This window comes from Trachypithecus francoisi, unplaced genomic scaffold (assembly GCF_009764315.1).
Source record: "Trachypithecus francoisi isolate TF-2019V2 unplaced genomic scaffold, Tfra_2.0 Lachesis_group1, whole genome shotgun sequence".
NCBI classification, from domain to species: Eukaryota; Metazoa; Chordata; class Mammalia; order Primates; family Cercopithecidae; genus Trachypithecus; species Trachypithecus francoisi.
Genome location: NW_022681454.1, coordinates 163,462,988 through 163,478,094, shown reverse-complemented (window position 1 = coordinate 163,478,094; position 15,107 = coordinate 163,462,988). Strand labels below are relative to the sequence as shown.

The 15,107-nt window shown below is 40.7% G+C and overlaps 1 protein-coding gene across 8 annotated transcripts in view; it reads left to right on the top strand.

Moving 5' to 3' along the window:
• Positions 1-14,353, top strand: part of MFAP3L (microfibril associated protein 3 like) — a 50,159-nt gene extending 35,806 nt beyond the window's left edge. For 7 of the 8 annotated variants that reach the window (XM_033215683.1, XM_033215681.1, XM_033215684.1 and 4 more), the window contains one exon: positions 5,930-11,659. In XM_033215683.1, coding sequence (XP_033071574.1) covers positions 5,930-6,861 — 932 coding nt within the window. In that variant the 3' untranslated portion in view covers positions 6,862-11,659. Of the gene's footprint in view, positions 1-5,929; positions 11,660-12,429 lie in introns of those variants that run through there. The other variant, XM_033215682.1, reaches the window with a different exon arrangement.
• Positions 14,354-15,107: the final 754 nt, after the last annotated feature.

The following is a 15,107-nucleotide window of genomic DNA, read 5'->3' as shown; positions in this document are numbered from 1 at the left end:
AAATGTAATCATAATTTACATATTAGTGATTTTCTACACAGAGACACCATTCACATTTCTTGTTTTTGCCAATGATCTGTTCATAGCCTTTTCCTGTTTTTTCTTTTGGGTTTGTCTTGACTTGCTGGATTTATAGCTGTTCGTTATGTTTTAGAGTCATTAAGCATTTGTCTGTCAGACATTCTAGGATTTTCTCCTGGTTCGTCATTTGCTTTTAATTTTAATATGGCATATTTTATAGGGAAAAAATGAATTTAGTGGAAATCTGATCCACTGGTGTTTTCCTTTACAGCTTCTGAGGTGCTTGAAATGCTTTAAAAAGGACTTCCTATTTCAAGGTTATAAAAATATTTTATATCTTCTATTAATTTTATACTTTTAATTTTACATTTAGATCTTCAGAGTAGTTGGAATTTATTTTTATGTATCACATAAAGGAGGAATTTGCCTTTATTTTCTTGCAGATGAACAGTCATCTATCCCAATAGTCTTCCACCCCACCTCCCCAACCCCGCAATTTGAAACGCAGTTGTCTTCATCTTTAAACTTCCTATGCTTGGCTGCATCTGCTTCTGGACTTTCGGGTTTCCTCCACTGATTTATTCAGAGTTCACACAAGGCCTTATTGGGAAATGGAGCAAGACTTGAGGATGGGGTCTTAACTGGGCTAAGTGTGTGAGCCTGGGACTTGGGGTGGGGAGAAAGGAGGCCTTGCAGGCGAAAGGGAGCATGTGGGAAGGTCCTGTGGCCCTTCTTAAGAAATACAGTAAGGCAAACCTGTCAGGGTAAAAGTCATGTAAATGAGGTTGGGAAGCAGGCGGGGCTCCCGTTCTCCTGCAGGATAGATATAAAGCTCTTGCACATTTGGGGGCCCTCTTGTAATCCGGCCCTGCCTTCCTCCATCTGAGCCCTTCTCAGTTTTCTAGTGGTCAGCTCCAGCGGCTCACAGTGTTCTCTCTTGTGCTCATGTGCTCCCTGTGACTTCAAAAGTTCTTTCTCTTTTACTCCCATTCCTCTCCCTACCTGTGCCAGCGGATCTGGGTTAGCAGTGGCCTCCTGTAGGAAGCCCTTGCTCTCTGTCCCCTTTGGTCCCTCCCAGATGCCATTATACTTACCACATGATGCCGTGGTTGTGTCTCCGCGTCTGTTTTTCTTTTGGAACTTGATTTTTTTTATTGCAGTCAGGGGTCATGTCTCACTCATCTTTGTGTTCTCATCATCCAGCATGGAGCTTGGAACGTAGACAGTTTGCTCAATGATATTTGTTGACTGAATTAGTGAACAAGATAAAAAAATATCACTGCCCTTCTACAAATGTCAGCTTTGTTGTGTGGCATAACCCATATACTGCAGTACAGCTCAGAAACAACATCTGCTAGCTTTTGTCTTTGCAAAGAAGAGACTATCACCACAACACTGTTATCCACCTCTAGGAGATTTTCACATTTAACTCTTGTGCCTGGAGTTTCTTGGTGAAGACTATGACAGGTCCCTGGCAATTTCTAGTCTCCAGGAGACATGAGATGCAGCAGCTTTTGTCCTGCAGCTTGTGTGAGCATTTTAGTCTAAAGCCTCAGGTGTGCATCACCTTCCAGAACAGAAGCAGAGAGAGAGGGGATGGAAGAAGGGTATTTGGGGGTGGGGCGTGGCTACAGTCTGCGCAAGGAACAGGAAGTGTGTGACTGAGCCCAAGTGCAGGAGGAGCGTGAGAGTCTTTCTTCTTCTATTCAGAAGGTCATAGCGAAATGGCTGCGTCTGTTGTTTCCTCCAAAATCATCGCATGTAGAACTGAGTTGGCATCCGCTGCTGACATTTTGGATTTTATTTGTGCTGAAGTGATGCAGCTTCATGAACATTCAGTGCATATGCTTGACATTCCCACTCAGTTACAGTTTAAACTACATGGGGACTGCACTGTGTATCCCCACTTCATGTGTAAAGCACCGAAGATGTGTGATAGTCACCGTAGGTGTTTGTATAACTTTCTGGCAGCTGAAGTCGGGACCCTTCTAGAATGAGTCGCAGGGCCAGGTATTTATAGACGGATGCAAATGGTAACATACAGCAACAAGAGCGTTTTCGAGACGTTCCTGTCTGGACAGGTACCGTGTGGATGGAGATTCTTCTTGAGCATGAGTCCAAAGCTGATGTGGGAGGAGTCTCCAAACAATTTGCACCATCTTTAGTTTTCAGAGCTGTATATGGCAGTAGAATGTGCAGAAATCTTTATTTTTCACTAATAGAAGGGCAGGCTGAGGCTGAGAGGAAATATTTGGAGTCTTAGTTCCCGGAACAAATTAATGTATTGGCCTTTACAAAAAAAGGGGGTGGGGAATACAGACATACATAACCTTCGAGGCTGCCGGACCTTAGTTTCCTTCTATGCTAGTCTTAGAACTGTGTTGACTTGCAAAGAGTTGGACTTGCTTTGTGGTCTGGTAATAGTATATTCTCATCCAGGTCACATACTCATTTTACCATATCTCACCCAACAGAATTCTAAGTGACATTAACATTACATTAACCTGGCCAGGCTCGGTGGCTCACGCCTGTAATCCCAGCACTTTGGGAGGCCGAGGTGGGCGGATCACGAGGTCAGGAGATGGAGACCATCCTAGCTAACACGGTGAAACTCCGTCTCTACTAAAATTACAAAAAAATTAGCCAGGCGAGGTGGCAGACGCCAATAGTCCCAGCTACTCGGGAGGCTGAGGCAGGAGAATGGCGTGAACCCGGGAGGCGGAGCTTGCAGTGAGCCGAGATCGCGCCACTGAACTCCAGCCTGGGCGACAGAGCAAGACTCCGTCTCAAAAAAAAAAAAGAAAAGAAAAGAAAAAAAGACTGGGCGTGGTGGCTCTCGCCTGTAATCCTAGCACTTTGGGAGGCTGAGGCGGGTGGATCACAAGGTCAGGAGATGGAGACCATCCTGGCTAACACAGTGAAACCCCATCTCTACTAAAAATACAAAAAAATTAGCCGGGCGTAGTGGCGGGCGCCTGTAGTCCCAGCTACTTGGGAGGCTGAGGCAGGAGAATGGCGTGAACCCGGGGGTCGGAGCTTGCAGTGAGCCGAGATTGCACCACTGCATGCCAGCCTGGGCGACAGAGTGAGACTCCATCTCAAAAAAAAAAAATTACCTTAACCCATAAAATAAAGATGATTGTTCAAGAGGAATCTAGTAATGGACTGAAAACAAAAGAGACGTGTTGGTATCCTAGTCCTCCATTGGAAACAGGAAATTGCTGGCAGAGAGAGCTGTGGTGATCTCATTTAGCTAGTTTGTTAGCGTACAGCGCTATAGGTAATAACCCAAGTGCTTTAGGATTATAATATGTGCATTCATATTTGTCGTGGTTTATAGTTAATATAGTTCACAGATACATGGCTGGGCTTTAAACTTTCAGAATAAATAAAATTAAGTATTGGATAAAGTATATGAAAACCATTAAGTCTGGGGACCCACTGTGCTGGATTAAGAATCTGAATATACTCCTAAGTAATAATTTATCTGTTAGACATCTCACAGATTTCCCCAAAATGAACTACACATGTCACCGAATTAGACTGCATTTGATTCCAAGCTATGCCCCTTTTAACAATGTCACAAAAAACGTTTGAAGGGTCTATCAGTAGTTGTCTGAATTGAACTGTTTGGTTGTAGATTACATGAATACATATCAGTAGACAAAAGCATATCTGAAAACTCTAAAAGTTCATGTTCAGAAACATTTTTAAATATTCAATAGAGAAAAGCATTGGGATGTTGTAACTAGTATTTTCACATTTTATTTTTCTGTAACACTTAGAACATAATTATTACTAAAGTTGTTACTTAGGTTTGGGGGACAAGCTGTTGATATTACCATCAGATGCCTGTCTTGTTAGTGTTCTGTTCTTCTGTATCCAGGTTCAGGCTACTTTTTCCTTATATTTATAGATAATTGTTCCAAAAAGTGGTACAGATGGGGAGGAGGTAAACAAACTGATCCTAACCATTCTTCACACAAATAACCTCATCTTCTCACCCTCCTCCACTCTATTTTCTGCTATATTTTCCAACAAAAGGAAGGTAAATATGAGAAACTGCAAGCATAGCCTGTAAGTCTCTAGAACCCAATGTCTTCTGTATGGAATAAGCTTTCAATCAGTTAGAGTTTTGTTCTGTTTTTGTCCGTGCCTGCTGCAGTCTACTTTTATGAGACATGCAAATTATAAGAAAATAAATTGACAGGGTAACTTTCCTGGCCTCAGGTCATTGTATATTTGAATAAATCTGCAGCTGAAATATCAAAATTTGTGTTCCTGGAATGAAAGTGGTAGAAGCCTTGCCCATGCCCCATCTGAATTAGCGAGAATTTCACAGACCGAGTAGGTTGGTTTGTTCATACACATTCACAAGAAGCTGAAAATTCACTCAATTTTCCCAACCAGTGTTTTCTACTCTTGGAGGAAATACACTGACTGAATTGTTAGAAGAGGGTTACTCAGGGACACCAGAAACTGCTCTTCACAGATGTTCTTTCAGAAGGCACAATCATGTGACAACATCCACCAAGAGGCTCCCGCCGGATTCGCCCTGGCCAGTGGGCAGGAGGAACTGTAGAACCCCAGGAGGTACCTCATTGGCGCCTCCAGCTTCCTTAAGAAAGTTCCTTGGAGCAGAGGACACTGCGGGAAAACAGGCCTTCTGTTGCCTTATTCCCTAGTCCACTGGAACACTGGATTAACAAAACAACAAAAGGAATGCTTTTGGGAATTACCAGGCCTTCTATTAGAATTAAAACAGTACCATAAGGAGAGCAAACAAGTAGTATCCAGTGCAATAATAGATACTTAAAAGGAAACTATGTGTTCAGTTGCCCCAGCTCTCAGGAGAGGTTTCTCTAGTCAGCTCCGGGAACTAGAATGTTTTTATGGAGAAATATCTGCCTGTTCCTTAGAACTCCCCAGAAACCTAACTGGGATCTTCATTTGCTCTATGGGACAGTCCAGGGAGGTAGCAGGGTTTCAGAATGGCTCAGACCTAACACCCTGAAGCCACAGCTAGTATCATGTTTCACAGCGGTCTTTGACCTGCAGGTAGATGGGCAGGCTAAATTCAAACCAAAGTGTTTCACTGGATTCAAAATATCATTCCTGAGGCGATGCTAGATCCTTTCCAGAGAGGGCAGTGGGGGTAAGAAAACTCGCATGTATTATCAATATGTGTCCTCCTTCGTGTCAAGCTTATTTTCAACTTGATGGATCTGTAATTTATTTGCAAGGCTAAACCAAATTGATATTAATTCCTATCCAGCCTCTGAATACTCACATTGTTAGCTTGTAACTTTAAATAGTATAGATAATTGCGGAGTCTCAAAATGAATGACACAAATTATGTTTTAATTAACTGAGATCATACAAGGATTACTTCAGTCTTAAATTAGAGAAACTCAAGTAAACAATTTAATTGCATTGACCTCCCCAGTGAACATATATTCAATAGAGGCATGCTTACTGGCAGGTTAGAGAATCAGTTGCTTTTAAAGTTAAGGAGTTCTTCAATAAGAGCACAGTTTTTTCCAGATTGTTTGTTTCTCTCTTTTTTCACGAGGATGTGGAGTTAGACGATATGGTTTGGTAGTTAAGAGTGCAGCCTCTGGAACTTGAGTTCATCTTCCAGTTCTATGGCTTCCAAGCTGGTGCCCTTGGGAATGTTGTCTAACCTGACTGTGCCTCAGTTTCCTCATCCTGTAAAACAGAGGCAGTGTCAGGGGCCACCTTGCAGAGTTATTGTGAGGATTCAATGAGCTGATGCATGTCACTGCCTGCCACATAGTAAGCACGTGAAGTAGATGTTCATAGTAGTAGATATTCTTAGAAACATATCAGTTTGTAGTCATGGGAGCTCTGTGTCCTTAGTTGAATTTTCTTCTCTCGCTTCCGACAGGAAAATGGCAAATGCACGACAGCGGCCTTCTGAACATCACCAAGGTATCCTTCTCAGACCGAGGTAAATACACGTGCGTGGCTTCTAACATCTATGGCACTGTGAACAACACGGTGACCTTGCGCGTCATCTTCACCTCTGGAGACATGGGTGTCTACTACATGGTCGTGTGCCTGGTGGCCTTCACCATCGTCATGGTCCTCAATATCACCCGCCTGTGCATGATGAGCAGCCACCTAAAGAAGACCGAGAAGGCCATCAATGAGTTCTTTAGGACCGAAGGTGCAGAGAAGCTGCAGAAGGCGTTCGAGATTGCCAAGCGCATCCCCATCATCACCTCTGCCAAAACTCTAGAGCTTGCCAAAGTCACCCAGTTCAAAACCATGGAGTTCGCCCGCTACATCGAAGAGCTCGCCAGGAGCGTGCCTCTGCCGCCTCTCATTATGAACTGCAGGACTATCATGGAGGAGATTATGGAGGTGGTTGGGCTGGAGGAGCAGGGGCAGAATTTTGTGAGGCATACTCCAGAGGGCCAGGAGGCTGCAGACAGGGATGAGGTCTACACAATCCCCAACTCTCTGAAGCGGAGCGACTCCCCCGCCGCCGACTCAGACGCCTCATCGCTGCATGAGCAGCCTCAGCAAATTGCCATCAAGGTGTCAGTTCACCCACAGTCCAAAAAAGAGCATGCAGATGACCAAGAGGTTGGACAGTTTGAAGTCAAAGATGTAGAGGAGACAGAACCGTCGGCTGAACATTCCCCTGAAACTGCAGAGCCTTCTACTGATGTCACATCCACTGAGCTAACATCAGAAGAGCCAACGCCTGTTGAGGTACCAGATAAGGTACTGCCGCCAGCTTACCTGGAAGCCACAGAGCCAGCAGTGACACATGACAAAAACACCTGCATTATTTATGAAAGCCATGTCTAATACCAACCCCGAAAAGCTATGCATATCAAGAAAATCAGGGGCTGCTCCTTGTAATACAGATGTAGTACGCACTTGCCGCTAAGCCTTACCAGGAGACTCTCATCCCTTAGGTAGGAGTGATGCCACTTTAAAAGGAGAAACACCTGCCTGCAGTGAATGGGACTGGAATTTCCCCAGTAGAAAAGGATGCGAGAAACATCAGGGTGCAGAATTGGTATCAGACAGAAGGTGTCTATGTGATAATGAGTTTTAGAGGCTGATCTCTGCCAAATACCTTAATTGGTGATGCCTTCTTGGCAAAGAGTACACCACTGTAAGATATTCTGAGCTCAAGAACCCTGTCCAATGCACCCTGCATTGCTTTTCCTTTTAAAAAGTGTAGGTCTGCTACAATAGCAAATGCACGTACGTGGGTTTTTTGCACTTTCTTCTCAGTTTTAATTACTTTCGCTGTTCCTTTATAATGGGGTCATTGTTATTAATACTAATTGTTCTTTCTGGTGTAGTCCTCATTGCCATTTTTGTCCTCATTTTTCCCTAGAACACGTACCTCAGAGACTTTGGTATCAGTCACCAGGACCAGGGCTGATATCTACAAGTCACATTACATTTGTCATGTTCCAAAGTAGTTATGAGGCTTGTTATTTTTTTTTTTCATTCCCCAGGCCTATTTTCATAGATTGCTTTTGTTTGTTTGTTTCCAACGAAGCTGCTGTTGTGAAACTGAGAAAAACTTTGCCCCGGAATAGCACTTTAATAGTTAAAAATGCGTTTACCTGTCTGATTCAGAGAGCCTTTTAGTGAGTTCAGCTGAGATGTAGAGGGAGATTGTAAAAGGTTAAATATACCCACACCACCCACGAAAGTCACTTTTTATGTTGAAGTTACATCATCCTCCAAATAAAGACTGGTTCTTTACCTGGAAAATGTATTGCTTCCAAAGACATAGGATTCAATGTATTCCTGTAGGTTATAGAACGTTGGTTGGCTTCCAAACAGGCTTGCAGGGACCAAATGCTGTTGGATGACGTATAACCAGGCCCACTTTCTGTGAACTGCATAGCTGACTTGGTTGTCCTTAAAGGGGAGAGCAAAAGGTTAGGGTAATAGCAAAGGGAACTGTGCCATCAAATTTTATGCCAAAATGGTTGAATAATTATTCAGTCCTGCAAGAAAGTGGTTATATGTGAGGTGCATGACCTTATGGAAAGAAGACAAAATTAGTCATCCAAAGGCTTAATACCTACTGTGCCAATAACCAGCTACCTGACTCTGGACACGTCTGGGCCTCAGGTCCCTTATCCGTAGAAGGGGCAGATGAGATGAGCTCTGAGCACCATTGAAATGGTCTCGCTGTCTCACAGAACCAAGCTGATATTAACATCCTTGCTCCTTTTCACAATCACTTTAAAGTGTTTTGCATTCATCTCTCGGTCCACCTAACATTTTCATGCTGCATTACTTAAATATGTTGGTTTTGAGAAATTGTAGCATTTTAAACAAATTGTGGATCTTCTCCTTCCAAAAAAAACCACTAGGACCACATCTGCAATTAAGATTTAATATCGGTGAGAATGAGTGGTGTTATTTAATTTTCCCTTATAAGCAAAGGAGACAGTAGCCTTAATGCACTCACAGGGGCCTTGGCCACATCAGGTAGTGGGGTGGTGATGTCCAAGATTGCATGGACCACATTGGTGATGAGAGTAGACCCAGATATTTAGTCCTCACTCTGTCACCATCTGAGGAAGTGACCTTGGACAACTCCTTTCCTCTCTCTGGGGTTTAATCTTTTTCATCTGTAAAATATGCAGGTAGTACTCGAGGGTCTACAGGATCCTTTCTATTTGAAACATTTATAGTTTCATGGAAAGTTTGCAGTCTTCGAGGATAACCTACCCCCATTGCATGAGACAAGCAAAAATGGGTCCATGAAGTTGGATGCTTTTGCCGTCCAAACTTTACAACAAACATTATCTGGCTCTGTAATGGAGGGCAGTGGGCTTGGCTTTAAACCTAGCCTTGATTTGTTTATGTATAGATAACTGTTGTAGAAGGTGATAGGACTAGTTATGGAGTTTGATTAGACATCTCTTGAAAAGTACTGAACTGTTGACTTCTGGTTAGAAGTGCTTTGGGCAGTCACATAAAGAAATGAGCAGTGAGAAATGAGAAATTATGACTCCTATTCAGGCTCTCGGGACTAGCATCGTATGTTTTTGGGTTGCGGAAACGTTTTAACGCCACCTCTTAGGAGATAAAAATTTTCCAGTTGTCATGGAGGTCCACAAATTATTTACCATGGGTTTATGTGCCCAAAGCGACAACTGAGGACTTACGTTCATTTTGTGATAATGTATGAATGTTACCCCATTCTATTCCATTGTCATTCCACCCAAACCCGTGTGCAGGTTTCCACATGGAAGCAACAGGAGAAGGCATCCATTCCACCTAGACATTGAATAGTGATAATAAGCTAAAAGTGGGCAGATATTCAGTGGAGCAAGAGCAGAAATACGTGGCCAAAGAATGTTTCCCGATTGGTTTTGCTGCTTTAGACTGCAGTGGGAAGAGCTTATGTAGATTTTCAAAACTTTCTCCCTCTTTAAGGCATCGTAATGCTCTCAGTTTTGATAATAGCTGACATAAAGGGAGGTTGACTTAAAATGGGGATTTCTCCTTCCAAAAATGCTACACTCTTCCTATCCATCCTACAGCTTCTTTATGAAATAAGAGAGGCCCTCCTGCTAGAATATGAAATGCAGAAGACCTCACAACTTTCAGCTGATTTTTTAAACATAAAGTGAACTGTTCAGCTTCACAGTAATTCATGTGAGCGTGACTGAACGTGTATGCATACACACTCATGCACATTGGACTCATTTGGGCAGTTTTAAAAGCTTGACACTAAATCCAAAGCCTCGTCCTTTGGGTCGTATGTAGTCATTCGTAAAATCAACTTCTGGCTTCTGAGTCATCCTGGTCATATCTCTAGCGATGTTTTTCTTGAAATTCTGAAAATGATTCAAATATGTGTGTATATTTAATTCACTTAGATGATCCGTAAACTTGGATGGTATTTATTCTAAATGGGGAAAACAATTTTATATGGAAAATCTATGTAATTTATAATGGTTTTGTTTTATATATTATATTTTCATATCTTTAGGGCACATCTACTATCCTCATCTTTTTGTATACCATACTTAGCAAAAAGAAATACTAATACTTGACTAAAATCTCTAGGAACCAAATGTGATACATGTGATATATAACTTATAGAAATCACTCTAAAAATCTCTGAATGTCTCATCCATCCCAAGCATTACTGTGCTGTGTCATTATGTCCAGAATGATTTGTCTTGGATGCTTATGAGCATTCCTTTTTCACAACTAAGGCTGAAAGACCTGACATCTCACACCATGGGGTTCTGGAATTCCCCTTTCCTCATTTATCTGTTTTTATTATTTGTTTCATTTTTAATTGCACAAATCTATGTTGTCTAAACTTTGTTTTGAAGGGCAAGTGTGAGATAACAAGAAAGCAATGTGATAGAAAGACTGGATGAATTTAACCATGGCTATGTAAATTATTTTAATGGACTGGTAAGATGTTTCAAGTCTAATGCTTGGATCTTTATTTACTGGTGATCTAGGATCTGCTCAGCTCTTTAGTACATGACGAAAATGTCAGGTACAAAGGACATTTGCATATTTTGAACAGCATGCTCTAAGCCCAGTGCAGCCAACACAGATTGACTTGACTGTAGAAACATCAATTCCAGCTGCTGGAAGAAATGGTTTAGAAAGGCAAACCAGATACCTTTTATTCTGCCCTAGGAAATACAGTGTTGATCAGTCCTAAAACTCTTCAGTAGTAGACACTGTGGTTCTTTTCCTTTCAGTGTTTCGTTTGGTACCAAAATGGAGCATTTACCTTATATTTCAGATACTCTGTTTTCTCAGCATTGTTCAGATACTTTCCTTTACCGCTCTTCACATATCCTTTTGGCAGTCACTTGAGTAATTCTATAAATGTTTCTATTCTTGGTTTTTAAACCAAGTTATTCATAGTCTTTAAATACCTACCAAATCTCATTATATTTTCACACCCATATCTTGGGCATCAAGATACTGGTTATTTAAAAAAATCCTTCAGTAGATAACACGTTTATTTTCCTAACGACATTTTTAGGGTTTCTTCATTGATCAGCCAGGTTTGGGTTAAACAAATCAATTGTAGGGGAAAAATCAAATAAAACAATTGCTTATTGTATTTTCTAAAGGACTGAGCATTTATCGTTTATTCAAGAAGATATCATATGAGGATGATAATGATCTTTTACAGATTTTTTGGAGATGGAATTTATAAAGAGGCTAATACTAAGAATACTGCAATCAAAATTGAAGCTAGAGAATGTAAAAATAGAAAGTAAATAGTTCTGAGAATATTCTGGCATAAATTATTTTTATTTAGCCAATAAAATAGCCTCCAAATGTGTATCTCAGACACCATAGAGCTGCTAACAGTGAGAGTCAAGGAAGATGCTTGTACTTAGATTTCGTTTGTTGTATTTCAGTCGTTCTGGATGTCCTTTGTTAAAATTGGAAAATGGAAAAATGCCTCTAGACAGAAATGTCAATCTGGTGATTTTGTGAACTGTAAAATGTTCACTTTTAAAAATAAAGATGTAAACAAATGACTCATACATAAGTTGGTATTACAGTAGCAAAAACAGAAAACCATGTGATCCATCCTGTATTTTGATTGATGCTTTAATAAAGGGTTTGCACAGGTGTGTGGAATGTGTGTTGTGTCCCACCTGAAGGGTGTGTAACTGTTTCTTGACTCATTCTTTCCAGTGGTATAAAACCTGCAGTGTGTTCTTACCCCTACCCTGTGCATCTGCAGCATTTCTTGGAAAAAGAGAAAAATGAAGTAATTTGTATTTAAAACCTGCATAATTTTGTCCCACTACAGAAGCCTAACTCTGTCCTGACAAATCTTATAGCAATCGATTTTAATGTCTATCAAGAAATAATTTTTAGCACATCACATCGAGCTAGGTTTAGAGAATCCAAGAAAGAAACTCACATCCCTAAAAGATTCCACAGGGAGAAGGCATCAGTAGCAGAAATGCCACAAAACACCTGAACAGTACCAAATCCAAGAACATGCTAAGTAGGTTCATTTGACAATCAGTAAACAGCAGAAATGAAATTCCTCTTGGATGAGATGATTTTGTGGAGTGTATATAAGTGAACCAAGAAAGGAGACTACCAAATGGAGAGTGCAACAAAAGAAATGGGTGGCAAATCAGTATTGGGCAGGGCAGACCAAACAGGCAAACCAAATAGCTGAGTGAGTTATCCAATAAACTGTGCTTGTAGCCATCCACAGGTTTGCTCAGGTAAAAAAGGATTTAAGCAAATTTCACTGGCATAAGTGGCAAAATTAACAGCGTGTCATCACAAACGAGGAAACAGGAAACTTTTGTTCTAACGGGAAATTCTTGTGATCCCTATTTTCAAGACCAGAACAAACTGCTAATTTTTTTTTTTTTTCAGGTTTTGGAATGCCGTGTTCTACGTGGGTCTAAAAGGGATGTATCAGCCAGGCTTAACATTAACAAATGATTTTCAAAGAAGCGTGTAGTCACAGAGTTGGAAAATACATGTGAGGGTATCTGATTTATTTCAAGATTTGTATTATACAAATTTATTCTACAATATCCCTGGCAAGTACTAGTTCAGCTCTGTCTGAAAATCTCTGAGAAAGGGGGAGCATATGATCTCATGTGTGTTCTGTTGTTAGCTGTTAAGTGCTGAGTCAAAAATCCTAATAGTAGTACCCCACCAGTCCTTGCTGAGACATCTGGAGCTGGAAGCATGAGTTAGTCCTGCCACAATAAAATCGTCTTTACTGTCAAGACAAAACTGAAATTATATATAAAAGATTACAAAAAAAGATTGGGTGCGCCTGATACTACTACATTAGTTATGTGCCATGTGGTAAACACCCTTTTGAGTGAATGGTTTCTGCCAACAGGGATGTTAAAGACAGAATCAGTTATACCCCTCACCCCTTGAGATGCAGTAAAGCTACAGCTCCTTAAAGAGTTGTTCAGTAACCAGGGAAGAAAATGAGTGAACCAGCAGATTAATTGCCTCAGTTGATTAGTATGTTTTTGAAGGACCATTAGAATTGACTTCCTGAAAGAAGGACAGATTAGATAGATAGAGAGACAGAGAGAGAGAGATGATAGATACAGCTATAGATACATATGTGTGTGAAGTGGCATATTGGCGTATTTTAAAATAGCAATTGAAGTATAGCCGGCACCAATTGCATTTACACTGTTAGATAAAATAAAGACACAAGGGGAAAATAATTTTCCTAAAATATGAAGTAACAAATATTACATAATCTTTAAAATGAAGGTTGATACAGTAATAATGAGTTTTTCAAAAACAAATTTCTCGCTACTGATGTATTTTCTACCTCTGGCCCAGTTCATTGAAAGAGGTGAATAGTTTTGGTGAGCCCTTGCAGCTAACTAAACGAAGTGGATTTTCTTGCCATTGATTTGTGTTTTAAAGTTCATTATGGAGTAGAAATCCCAGTGAACCATGCAAAAAATCACCTGAGCGTAGAAATCCAACAAAATTAGGGGACTTTTCGCTGTTCAGCATAAATGGTGCACAGCATCTATTTCCCGAAAGTTTTCATGATTTATATGAAGCTGATGTACATTGGCGACCCCTTAAGTGGTGAGTGCCTCTGATTTCAGTCAGATTTACTACTGTGTCTGCTGCTGCTGTAGACTTCTGTTTAGACACTTGGTCAGATGCATGGACAAAGTCCCAAAGCTTTGCGAGGAGTCATAATTCTACAAACCACCAGTTTTTACACAAAATGGAAAGAAAAACATGTGTCTGAAGAAGGTAAAGTAATCCTGCAACAGCTGCATAGATTCCCTCATAGTTAGCTGGTGTTTTCTATTCTCTTTCCTGCTAGCATTACCTCAGCTGTCTGACCAGCAGACCAACTTCTTATACGTAATGTAAAATGCTTGGTTATAGAATAGAATCCAAGAGAAAATTCATCTACTGTGTAGCAGGCCCTTTATCAGTTTAATGCTGTGTGTGTCTGAAATTATTTAAAACCTTACAAAAACTAGGACCTGGCATCAAATTTATGGAAGTGTTTTCATCTAATAAGAAATTTGATCTGTGATGATTGTTGCGAAAAGAAAAAAGAAAATGTTTTAAATAATCTGAAAGTGGTAAGACGTCAGAAAATTTAATTGCATAGTCTACATTCTATTTGTAGGGAAAATATGGCAGTCAATAAGAGGAATCTGTGATTGTTAGATTGTTTAATGTGCAGAGTAACTTTCTGTATCAGTTCAGCCTAAATTATTTGTTTTCACAATAATAGTTGAGATGCACTAATGATATTTCTGAACGCTGTCAGATCCTGAAAAAAAAATCCAAATTTAAAAATACATATTTTAGTGTCATGTTGACTTTTTTTTTTTTTTTTTTTGAGACGGAATCTTGCTCTGTCGCCCAGGCTGGAGTGCAGCGGCCCTATCTCAGCTCACTGCAAGCTTCACCTCCCGGGTTCACGCCATTCTCCTGCCTCAGCCTCCGGAGTAGCTGGGACTACAGGCGCCCGCCACCACGCCCGGCTAATTTTTTGTATTTTTTAGTAGAGACAGGGTTTCACCGTGTTAGCCAGGATGGTCTCGATCTCCTGACCTTGTGATCCGCCCGCCTCGGCCTCCCAAAGTGCTGGGATTACAGGCGTGAGCCACCGCGCCCGGCCATGTTGACTATTTTGTTACCTTATCTCGTTCCATAATGAATTTGAGGTGATTGGATTAAAATATATTCAACTTTCTTTGAATCCTTTGAAATTGGTAATTGCTGTGTTTCATACAAGCTCACAAACTCTCAGTAACTTATTAGTCAAACATTTTACTCCCAATCATTTTGAATCAATGAGAGATTTACAGTATGATTATAAAAGCAGAGCAGGTGGGTGATCTATACATGTTTCTTTAGGAGAGAGATCGCTGGAACAGGGTCACAATGACACTGGAAGGGTTCTCATTCAAAGCCACTGAAATGTCACCATGAAAGACTTATTTCTTCAGTAGAACGTTGTTCTTTAAATGCAAATGCTCTAAACTTGTAATCACCATTAGCCCCTGTCAGGAATTATTTATTTGTAGTATGAG